This window comes from Oncorhynchus mykiss, chromosome 9, assembly GCF_013265735.2.
Source record: "Oncorhynchus mykiss isolate Arlee chromosome 9, USDA_OmykA_1.1, whole genome shotgun sequence".
Lineage (NCBI taxonomy): Eukaryota > Metazoa > Chordata > Actinopteri > Salmoniformes > Salmonidae > Oncorhynchus > Oncorhynchus mykiss.
The window spans coordinates 4387373-4401348 of NC_048573.1; the positions used below are offsets into that span (position 1 = coordinate 4387373).

At 40.7% G+C, this 13976-nt stretch overlaps 1 protein-coding gene across 2 annotated transcripts in view; it reads right to left on the minus strand.

Annotated features, from left to right (window-relative positions):
• The window catches only part of LOC110515469 (butyrophilin subfamily 1 member A1), a 49821-nt gene extending 43879 nt beyond the window's left edge, over positions 1-5942 (minus strand). Inside the window, exon 1 of one of the 2 annotated variants that reach the window (XM_036987122.1) lies at positions 5787-5942. In XM_036987122.1, coding sequence (XP_036843017.1) covers positions 5787-5862 — 76 coding nt within the window. In that variant the 5' untranslated portion in view covers positions 5863-5942. The remainder of the gene's footprint in view (positions 1-5786) is intronic. The other variant, XM_036987125.1, reaches the window with a different exon arrangement.
• Between the last annotated feature and the right edge of the window lie 8034 nt (positions 5943-13976).

Here is a 13976-nt window from a genome sequence, read left to right on the forward strand (position 1 = left end):
CCAATACTGGTTTATAACATGTGACAGACCAATACTGGATTATAACATGTGACAGACCAATACTGGTTCATAACATGTGACAGACCAATACTGGTTTATAACATGTGACAGACCAATACTGGTTCATAACATGACAGACCAATACTGGTTCATAACATTTAACAGACCAATACTGGTTTATAACATGTGACAGACCAATACTGGATTATAACATGTGACAGACCAATACTGGTTCATAACATGTGACAGACCAATACTGGTTTATAACATGTGACAGACCAATACTGGTTTATAACATGTGACAGACCAATACTGGTTCATAACATGAGACAGACCAATACTGGTTCATAATATGAGACAGACCAATACTGGTTCATAATATGAGACAGACCAATACTGGTTCATAACATGTGACAGACCAATACTGGTTCATAACATGAGACAGACCAATACTGGTTTATAACATGTGACAGACCAATACTGGTTTATAACATGTGACAGACCAATACTGGTTCATAACATGTGACAGACCAATACTGGTTCATAACATGTGACAGACCAATACTGGTTTATAACATGTGACAGACCAATACTGGTTTATAACATGTGACAGACCAATACTGGTTCATAACATGAGACAGACCAATACTGGTTCATAATATGAGACAGACCAATACTGGTTCATAACATGTGACAGACCAATACTGGTTCATAACATGAGACAGACCAATACTGGTTTATAACATGTGACAGACCAATACTGGTTTATAACATGTGACAGACAAATACTGGTTCATAACATGAGACAGACCAATACTGGTTCATAATATGAGACAGACCAATACTGGTTTATAACATGTGACAGACCAATACTGGTTCATAACATGTGACAGACCAATACTGGTTTATAACATGTGACAGACCAATACTGGTTCATAACATGACAGACCAATACTGGTTCATAACATGTGACAGACCAATACTGGTTTATAACATGTGACAGACCAATACTGGTTCATAACATTTAACAGACCAATACAGGTTCATAACATGACAGACCAATACTGGTTCATAACATGTGACAGACCAATACTGGTTTATAACATGTGACAGACCAATACTGGTTCATAACATTTAACAGACCAATACAGGTTCATAACATGACAGATCAATACTGGTTCATAACATGACAGACCAATACTGGTTCATAACATGTGACAGACCAATACAGGTTCATAACATGACAGACCAATACTGGTTCATAACATGTGACAGACCAATACTGGTTCATAACATGACAGACCAATACTGGTTTATAACATGTGACAGACCAATACTGGTTCATAATATGAGACAGACCAATACTGGTTTATAACATGTGACAGACCAATACTGGTTCATAACATGAGACAGATCAATACTGGTTCATAACATGTGACAGACCAATACTGGTTCATAACATAACAGACCAATACTGGTTTATAACATAACAGACCAATACTGGTTCATAACATGTGACAGACCAATACAGGTTCATAACATGACAGACCAATACTGGTTTATAACATGTGACAGACCAATACTGGTTCATAATATGAGACAGACCAATACTGGTTCATAACATAACAGACCAATACTGGTTTATAACATAACAGACCAATACTGGTTCATAACATGTGACAGACCAATACAGGTTCATAACATGACAGACCAATACTGGTTTATAACATGTGACAGACCAATACTGGTTCATAATATGAGACAGACCAATACTGGTTCATAACATGACAGACCAATACTGGTTTATAACATGTGACAGACCAATACTGGTTCATAATATGAGACAGACCAATACTGGTTCATAACATGACAGACCAATACTGGTTTATAACATGTGACAGACCAATACTGGTTTATAACATGTGACAGACCAATACTGGTTCATAACATGTGACAGACCAATACTGGTTCATAACATGACAGACCAATACTGGTTCATAACATCACAGACCAATACTGGTTCATAACATGTGACAGACCAATACTGGTTCATAACATGTGACAGACCAATACTGGTTCATAACATGTGACAGACCAATACTGGTTCATAACATTTAACAGACCAATACTGGTTCATAACATGAGACAGACCAATACTGGTTCATAACATGACAGATCAATACTGGTTTATAACATGTGACAGACCAATACAGGTTTATAACATGTGACAGACCAATACTGGTTCATAACATGAGACAGACCAATACTGGTTCATAACATGAGACAGATCAATACTGGTTTTCCAGAAATCCTGTTGAAAGATTTCCAGAATCAGAAGGACAGGAAAAGGTCATAAATCTGGAATGTTCCAACCTGAATTTGATGTTACAACCCCAGTTACAAGGAAGTGTGAAGTTGGGTTAATAGACCGTCATTTCGTAAACTCAAACCTCTGTCTGGACAAGTGTTCCTTTATGATCTAGTCAGGTCATTACATTGGTGTCAGAAGTAAAAACGTTGACAAAAGACTTCTGTGGCTAATCTACCGTAGGTGAGAACAGGGGTTGAAATGCTTCGAGGGAAACCCGAAAGTCAAGGTGGAGGTAGGGGACGAAAGGTGAATAACTGCTTATTGTAAAGTCTACACAATGTCTCCCCCTTGTGGGAGTAAGAATACTTTGGTAACTTTATGACCAATATTTTTTGTTTGTTTTTTTTGTTGGAGAGGTTAATAATGGGATGGGAATCCTTTTGAGTTACATATCCTTAGGAAAAGGTTATATTAGCATAACAAGGTTGTTGGTTGACGTTTGTCTTTATCTCTTTGTTCAATTAATGTCGGGGGTATTTGTAATTTACTAAAATGTAAGGCTATTGTCCTGTATTGCAAACAGTTTAATGCAGACTTTTACTTTTTACAAGAGACTCATGCTTGTTCTTTTTGGAAAAATCAATGGGGTAACGATATCTGGTTATACAATTATTGAATAATGATGGACAACTATATGATTATCCAGAATTTATTAGAACACACAATGTTACATTCACTCCTGAGGAGTATCAAATTGTTGTGAGAGCTGTCCCTAAAGGTGCTATTCTTCTCTTAGGAGAATATAACAGTACTCCAAGTGCAACTGTTGAGGATTTTGTAGCCTCAATACAACTAGAAGGAATTGACATTTTAAACTATAAATGTAATAACATGTTTATAAGGAAACTATGTCAATATGTTACTATTCCCACTGCTAAAATGTACTGGAATGCAGCCCTAGGACAAGTGAACCTGGAATGCAGCCCTAGGACAAGGGACCTGGAATGCAGCCCTAGGACAAGTGAACCTGGAATGCAGCCCTAGGACAAGTGACCTGGAATGCAGCCCTAGGACAAGTGGACCTGGAATGCAGCCCTAGGGCAAGTGGACCTGGAATGCAGCCCTAGGACAAGTGAACCTGGAATGCAGCCCTAGGACAAGGGACCTGGAATGCAGCCCTAGGACAAGTGACCTGGAATGCAGCCCTAGGACAAGTGACCTGGAATGCAGCCCTAGGACAAGTGGACCTGGAATGCAGCCCTAGGGCAAGTGGACCTGGAATGCAGCCCTAGGACAAGTGGACCTGGAATGCAGCCCTAGGAGAAGTGGACCTGGAATGCAGCCCTAGGACAAGTGAACCTGGAATGCAGCCCTAGGACAAGTGAACCTGGAATGCAGCCCTAGGACAAGTGAACCTGGAATGCAGCCCTAGGCCAAGTGACCTGGAATGCAGCCCTAGGACAACTGCCCTGGAATGCAGCCCTAGGACAAGTGCCCTGGAATGCAGCCCTAGGACAAGTGGCCTGGAATGCAGCCCTAGGACAAGTGGACCTGGAATGCAGCCCTAGGGCAAGTGGACCTGGAATGCAGCCCTAGGACAAGTGGACCTGGAATGCAGCCCTAGGAGAAGTGGACCTGGAATGCAGCCCTAGGACAAGTGAACCTGGAATGCAGCCCTAGGACAAGTGAACCTGGAATGCAGCCCTAGGACAAGTGAACCTGGAATGCAGCCCTAGGACAAGTGACCTGGAATGCAGCCCTAGGACAACTGCCCTGGAATGCAGCCCTAGGACAAGTGCCCTGGAATGCAGCCCTAGGACAAGTGCCCTGGAATGCAGCCCTTGGACAAGTGGACCTGGAATGCAGCCCTAGGACAAGTGCCCTGGAATGCAGCCCTAGGACAAGTGACCTGGAATGCAGCCCTAGGACAAGTGAACCTGGAATGCAGCCCTAGGACAAGTAAACCTGGAATGCAGCCCTAGGACAAGTGAACCTGGAATGCAGCCCTAGGACAAGTGCCCTGGAATGCAGCCCTAGGACAAGTGCCCTGGAATGCAGCCCTAGGACAAGTGCCCTGGAATGCAGCCCTAGGACAAGTGAACCTGGAATGCAGCCCTAGGACAAGTGCCCTGGAATGCAGCCCTAGGACAAGTGAACCTGGAATGCAGCCCTAGGACAAGTGACCTGGAATGCAGCCCTAGGACAAGTGAACCTGGAATGTACTCTAGGACAAGTGAACCTGGAATGCAGCCCTAGGACAAGTGAACCTGGAATGCAGCCCTAGGACAAGTGCCCTGGAATGCAGCCCTAGGACAAGTGCCCTGGAATGCAGCCCTAGGACAAGTGCCCTGGAATGCAGCCCTAGGACAAGTGAACCTGGAATGCAGCCCTAGGACAAGTGAAACTGGAATGCAGCCCTAGGACAAGTGACCTGGAATGCAGCCCTAGGACAAGTGCCCTGGAATGCAGCCCTAGGACAAGTGAACCTGGAATGCAGCCCTAGGACAAGTGCCCTGGAATGCAGCCCTAGGACAAGTGACCTGGAATGCAGCCCTAGGACAAGTGAAACTGGAATGCAGCCCTAGGACAAGTGCCCTGGAATGCAGCCCTAGGACAAGTGAACCTGGAATGCAGCCCTAGGACAAGTGAAACTGGAATGCAGCCCTAGGACAAGTGCCCTGGAATGCAGCCCTAGGACAAGTGACCTGGAATGCAGCCCTAGGACAAGTGACCTGGAATGCAGCCCTTAGGACAAGTGAACTGGAACAATGTCTGGTTGTTGTCTGGTAAATATTGTATATCTAATAAAGTGAAAGAAGTATCATAACTCATTCATAGAATCTACCCTGTAAAGACCTTTATTATACACAGATTTAAAATAGCTTTTGACAACAAATGTGTATTTTGTGGTTGTGACCCAGAGACTCTTGACCATTTATATTAGGACTGCTCTTATGTCAGAAGATTTTGGAGTTAGAATATAATTATTTTAAAAAGAAACAACTGTTAATGTTAATTTTAAAGACTGATATTAGGTTTTATTTCGAAACATAATATTCACCCTATTTTAACTTTCATTGTTAATTTGTTTATCTTTCATGGAAGATTCTTTGTCCATAAAATGAAGTGGGCAGAGAACAAACTTATTTTCACATTAATTAAGATGGAGTAGTTGAAACAGAGTTCACCCGCAAATGCAGGAACACCGGAAATAATAACTAAACCAATGAATGAGAAATGGTGGAGGCTACCAGAACGAAGATAATTTTTTTCCGAATAAACGTGGTGAGTGAAAAACGTAATGACATAGCTCACTCCCTACCCGGTATCTCATTCTACTGTTATACGACTCTGTATGCGTTGCTTGTTGGCAACCTTGTTATTTACAAAGTTTTTGGAACGGATTCCTGTTGGAACGTTCCACAAATTATACCCACCTGGCCCTATCCAATTCTACAGAAGCTAACTTACTTACCAACTGTATCACTAGATGTTGATGATATTCCGATCATTGACATTGTACACAACCAGAAGGGCAAAGAAGTCTTCATATTGGCTGACTTGCCTAGTTAAATAAAGGTTCAAAATAACAAATATATTCTCATCCGTCGCTGGCTGTGACCCGGTGACGGATGTTTATCAGCAGTTGTTGTCCAATGTCATGGTGCGTTACCGCCTCCTACCGTAGTGGAGGAACTGGGAGAAACTAAATCCTACCTTCCAGCCCCGTTGCTCTTAAAAAAAGATAGCAAAAATATTTTAGACTATATCTAAGACGTTCTTGTCAATATACTCTTTAAACTACTTTCCTGTATACCCTTGTCCCTCATAATAGATCTCAGCCTCTCTCTTTCCCTCTGATACTGAACACACTGTAGCTATACATGCTCCAGGGTCTCTGTTTCCTGGCAACATTCACACTTTCCCGTTGGATGCTTTCCTATCACATTTAAGGTCTCAACCCCTTAATCTTGTAAAATTAGCCTCCTCTCTTCTGTGCCTTCCTGCCGTCCTCCCCTACACGACTTTCCTCTGTACTTGAAATAGCAAATCAAATCAAATCACATTGTATTTGTCACATACACATGGTTAGCAGATGTTAATACGAGTGTAGCGAAATGCTTATGCTTCTAGTTCCGACAATGCAGTAATAACCAACGAGTAATCTAACCTAACAGTTCCACAACAGCTACCTTATACACACAAGTGTAAAGGGATAAAGAATATGTACATAAAGATATATGAATGAGTGATGGTACAGAGCGGCATAGGCAAGATGCAGTAGATGGTATTGAGTACAGTATATACATATGAGATGAGTATGTAAACAAAGTGGCATAGTTTAAAGTGGCTAGTGATACATGTATTACATGAAGATGCAGTAGATTATATAGAGTACAGTATATACATAGAAATATGAGATGAATAATGTAGGGTATGTAAACATTATATTAGGTAGCATTGTTTAAAGTGGCTAGTGATATATTTTACATAATTTCCCATCAATTCCCATTATTAAAGTGGCTGGAGTTGAGTCAGTGTGTTGGCAGCAGCCACTCAATGTTAGTGGTGGCTGTTTAACAATAGCGTCAAAAATTAGAAAAATATAATGATATGATATTTTGAACATATCGCCCAGCTCTAGTCGCTACATGCCCAACAACAACAGCTAACAGATAAATAAGTCCAATTAGAAACCAGGTAGAAAGCTCTAATTCAATGTGATAATGGTTGGTTAGTTTCTCTACATGACCAAGAGGTTTTGTTTAAATCCATTGATGACTTTTAGTTTTATTAAAGAAGAAAAAGGGGTTAAAGTAAATAAATAAATAATTTTGCACGCCCAATTTTTCAGTTTTTGATTTGTTAAAAAAGTTTGAAATATCCAATAAATGTCGTTCCACTTCATGATTGTGTCCCACTTGTTGTTGATTCTTCACAAAAAAATACAGTTTTATATCTTTATGTTTGAAGCCTGAAATGTGGCAAAAGGTCGCAAAGTTCAAGGGGGCCGAATACTTTCGCAAGGCACTGTATCTATCGTCTATACTCTTCTCTTCCCTCTCTGTCCATCTCTTCTATGTCTATATATATCTATAGTCTATACTCTTCCCTCTCTACCCATCTCTTCTATGTCTATATATATCTATAGTATATACACTTCTCTCCCCTCTATACTCTTCTCTTCTATGTCTATATATATCTATACACTCCCTCTCTACCCATCTCTTCTATGTCTATATATATCTATAGTCTATACTCTTCTCTGTTGATATCAAATATAAAAAGTATGTAAGGGGACAGAATTCTATTTTAATAAATAAAATACAGTTGAATTCCTTGATGATGTGCTGCCATTACTCTTGTTAATGTTAATAATTAGGTTTACAGCAGGGTTGAGGTCAATTCCATTTCAATTCCAGTCAGTTCTAGAAGTACACTGGAAATCCATTTCTCTGCCATGCTTTTCAATGAGGAACATTTGGAATTGAAATGGAATTAACCCCAACACTGGCCTAGAGTTTGTCAGGTTGTGACTTCCTTATGACTGTTACCATGGAGATACTATTATATGTTCTGAATGTAATTCTATCACTGTATGTATCCATCTTCTTCCCATCTGAAGGAATAAACATCTATAATGAATGAAGCTTGTGAGAGTCTGGTGTTTTGTTCTCATGCTGTTTAAATGTAACCAAGTGACTCCAATAGAAATAAGGAAATAAGAATTTGTTCTTTACTGACTTGCCTAGTTAAATAAAGGTTAAATTATTAAAAAAAAGGATTTTCAAGCAGTGTTCTCAAATCATCTCACCAGCAGGGGTCAGCCTTGTTTCAGTTTTCAAACCTCCAATCCATGACCTCTGTGGACAGGACTACAAGGCTACTTCCTGGAAAATGACGTGTCACTTCAGTAGTGTATAGAAAAAAAGACCTTGGATGAGAGAGGCAGAGATGGAGAGACAGAGAGGGAGGCAGAGATGGAGAGACAGAGAGGGAGGCAGAGATGGAGAGACAGAGAGGGAGGCAGAGATAGATAGAGAGAGACAGAGAGGGAGGCAGAGATAGATCGAGAGAGACAGAGAGGGAGGCAGAGATAGGGAGGGAGGGAGGCAGAGATAGGGAGGGAGGCAGAGATAGATCGAGAGAGACAGAGAGGGAGGCAGAGATAGGGAGGGAGAGAGGCAGAGAGAGAGAGAGAGAGGCAGAAATAAATCAAGAGAGAGAGAGGGAGGCAGAGAGAGAGGCAAAGAGAGAGAGAGGCAGAGTTAGAGAGAGAGAGGCAGAGGCAGAGAGAAAGCGAGACAGAGAGCAAAGGAGGTAGAGAGAGAGAGGCAGAGAGAGAGAGATGGAGGCAGAGAGAGAGAAGCAAAGAGAGAGAGATGGAGACAGATATAGAAAGATGGAGGCAGAGAGAGAGATATGTCATATATTCATTTGAGACAGTTTCACACAACAGAAATGATCCTGCAGCAACAGGAAATTGGTATGTTGTTTTTAAGCCTTTTTAACCTGGAATACATTACAAATTAGCATTTCATTCTGTGCAGGAAAATTCCTACAACAACAGGATGATCAAATTAAGATACGGCTCCTGTAGGTTTCACAGCAGTATTTCCTTCCAAGCAGGTTTTTCAGTTTTTGCAGCAAACAAAAAGAAAATACCCTTTTACAAAACATATCTTATCTGGTGTGAGAGATATGATGCAGAACGCGTGTTCAGAGTGTCAAGATCCAGACGGGTTTGAGGGCTATCAGGAGTACCTTCCTTGGGAACCTAAATCTAGACAGAGTCACACAGACAGATACACAGACAGACAGATACAGAGACAGAATGACAGACAGACAGATACACAGACCGAATGACAGACAGACAGATACACAGACAGACAGACACACAGACAGAATGACAGACAGACAGATACACAGACAGACAGATACACAGACAGACAGATACACAGACAGAAAACTCCTTAGAACCATTGACATGTTTTATCAGACCCAGTTCTGCCAGCTGACTTTAACAACCCACCACTTACTATATAGGAGAGGTCGGGTAAATTTAACAACCCACCACATACTATATAGGAGAGGTCGGGTAAATTTAACAACCCACCCTGTATTGTATATAGTAGAGGTCAGGTAAATTTAACAACCCACCCTGTATTGTATATAGTAGAGGTCAGGTAAATTTAACAACCCACCCTGTATTGTATATAGGAGAGGTCGGGTCAATTTAACAACCCACCCAGTATTGTAAATAGGAGAGGTGGGGTAAATTTAACAACCCACCCAGTATTGTATATAGGAGAGGTCAGGTAAATTTAACAACCCACCCAGTATTGTAAATAGGAGAGGTGGGGTAAATTTAACAACACACCCAGTATTGTATATAGGAGAGGTGGGGTAAATTTAACAACCCACCCAGTATTGTAAATAGGAGAGGTGGGGTAAATTTAACAACCCACCCAGTATTGTATATAGGAGAGGTCAGGTAAATTTAACAACCCACCCTGTATTGTATATAGGAGAGGTCAGGTAAATTTAAGAACCCACCACATACTGTATATAGGAGAGGGCGGGTAAATTTAACAACCCACCACTTATTATATAGGAGAGGTCAGGTAAATTTAACAACCCACCACTTATTATATAGGAGAGGTCGGGTAAATTTAACAACCCACCACTTATTATATAGGAGAGGTCAGGTAAATTTAACAACCCACCACATACTATATAGGAGAGGTCGGGTAAATTTAACAACCCACCACTTACTGTATATAGGAGAGGTCGGGTAAATTTAACAACCCACCACTTATTATATAGGAGAGGTGGGGTAAATTTAACAACCCACCACTTATTATATAGGAGAGGTCAGGTAAATTTAACAACCCACCACATACTATATAGGAGAGGTCGGGTAAATTTAACAACCCACCACTTACTGTATATAGGAGAGGTCGGGTCAATTTAACAACCCACCACATACTATATAGGAGAGGTCGGGTAAATTTAACAACCCACCCTGTATTGTAAATAGGAGAGGTCGGGTAAATTTAACAACCCACCCAGTATTGTAAATAGGAGAGGTCAGGTAAATTTAACAACCCACCCTGTATTGTATATAGGAGAGGTGGGGTAAATTTAACAACCCACCCAGTATTGTATATAGTAGAGGTCAGGTAAATTTAACAACCCACCCTGTATTGTATATAGGAGAGGTCAGGTAAATTTAACAACCCACCCAGTATTGTATATAGTAGAGGTCAGGTAAATTTAACAACCCACCCAGTATTGTATATAGTAGAGGTCAGGTAAATTTAACAACCCACCCTGTATTGTATATAGTAGAGGTCAGGTAAATTTAACAACGCACCCTGTATTGTATATAGTAGAGGTCAGGTAAATTTAACAACCCACCCAGTATTGTATATAGTAGAGGTGGGGTAAATTTAACAACCCACCCAGAATTGTATATAGGAGAGGTCAGGTAAATTTAACAACCCACCCTGTATTGTATATAGGAGAGGTCAGGTAAATTTAAGAACCCACCACATACTGTATATAGGAGAGGTCAGGTAAATTTAACAACCCACCACTTATTATATAGGAGAGGTCAGGTAAATTTAACAACCCACCACTTATTATATAGGAGAGGTCAGGTAAATTTAACAACCCACCACTTATTATATAGGAGAGGTCAGGTAAATTTAACAACCCACCACTTATTATATAGGAGAGGTCGGGTAAATTTAACAACCCACCACTTATTATATAGGAGAGGTCAGGTAAATTTAACAACCCACCACTTATTATATAGGAGAGGTCGGGTAAATTTAACAACCCACCACATACTATATAGGAGAGGTCGGGTAAATTTAACAACCCACCACTTACTGTATATAGGAGAGGTCGGGTAAATTTAACAACCCACCACTTACTGTATATAGGAGAGGTCGGGTAAATTTAACAACCCACCACTTATTATATAGGAGAGGTGGGGTAAATTTAACAACCCACCCAGTATTGTAAATAGGAGAGGTCGGGTCAATTTAACAACCCACCCAGTATTGTAAATAGGAGGGGTGGGGTAAATTTAACAACCCACCCAGTATTGTATATAGGAGAGGTGGGGTAAATTTAACAACCCACCCAGTATTGTATATAGGAGAGGTCGGGTTAATTTAACAACCCACCACTTACTGTATATAGGAGAGGTCAGGTAAATTTAACAACCCACCCAGTATTGTAAATAGGAGAGGTCGGGTCAATTTAACAACCCACCACTTACTGTATATAGGAGAGGTCAGGTAAATTTAACAACCCACCCAGTATTGTATATAGGAGAGGTCGGGTTAATTTAACAACCCACCACTTACTGTATATAGGAGAGGTCAGGTAAATTTAACAACCCACCCAGTATTGTAAATAGGAGAGGTCGGGTCAATTTAACAACCCACCACTTACTGTATATAGGAGAGGTCGGGTAAATTTAACAACCCACCCACCCTGTATTGTATATAGGAGAGGTCGGGTAAATTTAACAACCCACCCACCCTGTATTGTATATAGGAGAGGTCAGGTAAATTTAACAACCCACCCAGTATTGTAAATAGGAGAGGTCGGGTAAATTTAACAACCCACCCTGTATTGTATATAGGAGAGGTGGGGTAAATTTAACAACCCACCCAGTATTGTATATAGGAGAGGTGGGGTAAATTTAACAACCCACCCACCCTGTATTGTATATAGGAGAGGTGCGGTAAATTTAACAACCCACCCACCCTGTATTGTATATAGGAGAGGTCAGGTAAATTTAACAACCCACCCACCCTGTATTGTATATAGTAGAGGTCAGGTAAATTTACCAACCCACCCTGTATTGTATATAGGAGAGGTCGGGTAAATTTAACAACCCACCCTGTATTGTATATAGGAGAGGTCGGGTAAATTTAACAACCCACCCTGTATTGTATATAGTAGAGGTCAGGTAAATTTAACAACCCACCCAGTATTGTAAATAGGAGAGGTCAGGTAAATTTAAGAACCCACCCTGTATTGTATATAGGAGAGGTCAGGTAAATTTAACAACCCACCCAGTATTGTATATAGGAGAGGTCAGGTAAATTTACCAACCCACCACATACTATATAGAAGAGGTCGGGTAAATTTAACAACCCACCCTGTATTGTATATAGTAGAGGTCAGGTAAATTTAACAACCCACCCAGTATTGTAAATAGGAGAGGTCAGGTAAATTTAACAACCCACCCTGTATTGTATATAGGAGAGGTGGGGTAAATTTAACAACCCACCCAGTATTGTATATAGTAGAGGTCAGGTAAATTTAACAACCCACCCTGTATTGTATATAGTAGAGGTCAGGTAAATTTAACAACCCACCCAGTATTGTATATAGTAGAGGTCAGGTAAATTTAACAACCCACCCTGTATTGTATATAGTAGAGGTCAGGTAAATTGAACAACCCACCCTGTACTGTATATAGGAGAGGTCAGGTAAATTTAACAACCCACCCAGTATTGTATATAGGAGAGGTCAGGTAAATTTAACAACCCACCCCGTATTGTATATAGGAGAGGTTGCAATTTATGCAACAAATTGGTCCAAGCCAAACCTCCAGCCACAAAAGAAAACGAGCCAGACTCTTTTACTCCCTCTTCTGATTGGTTGCTGTAAATGCAGATGCTGAGCCCAGTGCAACAATATGATGAAGTGTGAATGTTTCTGCCACCCACATACAGGAACACGGTTCCAAATAAATGACATTATTACGTGTTCCACCACCCATGTTATCTACATGATTTAATGTCCATGTGGGTTGTGTTATGTAGGTAAACACCACCCATGTTATCTACATGATTAAATGTCCATGTGGGTTGTGTTATGTAGGTAGACACCACCCATGTTATCTATTCATGTGGGCTGTGTTATGTAGGTAGACACCACCCATGTTATCTATCCATGTGGGCTGTGTTATGTAGGTAAACACCACCCATGTTATCTACATTATTAAATGTTCATGTGGGTTGTGTTATGTAGGTAGACACCACCCATGTTATCTACATGATTAAATGTCCATGTGGGCTGTGTTATGTAGGTAAACACCACCCATGTTATCTACATGATTAAATGTTCATGTGGGCTGTGTTATGTAGGTAAACACCACCCATGTTATCTACATGATTAAATGTCCATGTGGGTTGTGTTATGTAGGTAAACACCACCCATGTTATCTACATGATTAAATGTCCATGTGGGTTGTGTTATGTAGGTAGACACCACCCATGTTATCTATTCATGTGGGCTGTGTTATGTAGGTAGACACCACCCATGTTATCTATCCATGTGGGCTGTGTTATGTAGGTAAACACCACCCATGTTATCTACATTATTAAATGTTCATGTGGGTTGTGTTATGTAGGTAGACACCACCCATGTTATCTACATGATTAAATGTCCATGTGGGCTGTGTTATGTAGGTAAACACCACCCATGTTATCTATCCATGTGGGCTGTGTTATGTAGGTAGACACCACCCATGTTATCTATCCATGTGGGGTGTGTTATGTAGGTAAACACCACCCATGTTATCTACATGATTAAATGTCCATGTGGGTTGTGTTATGTAGGTAAACACCACCCA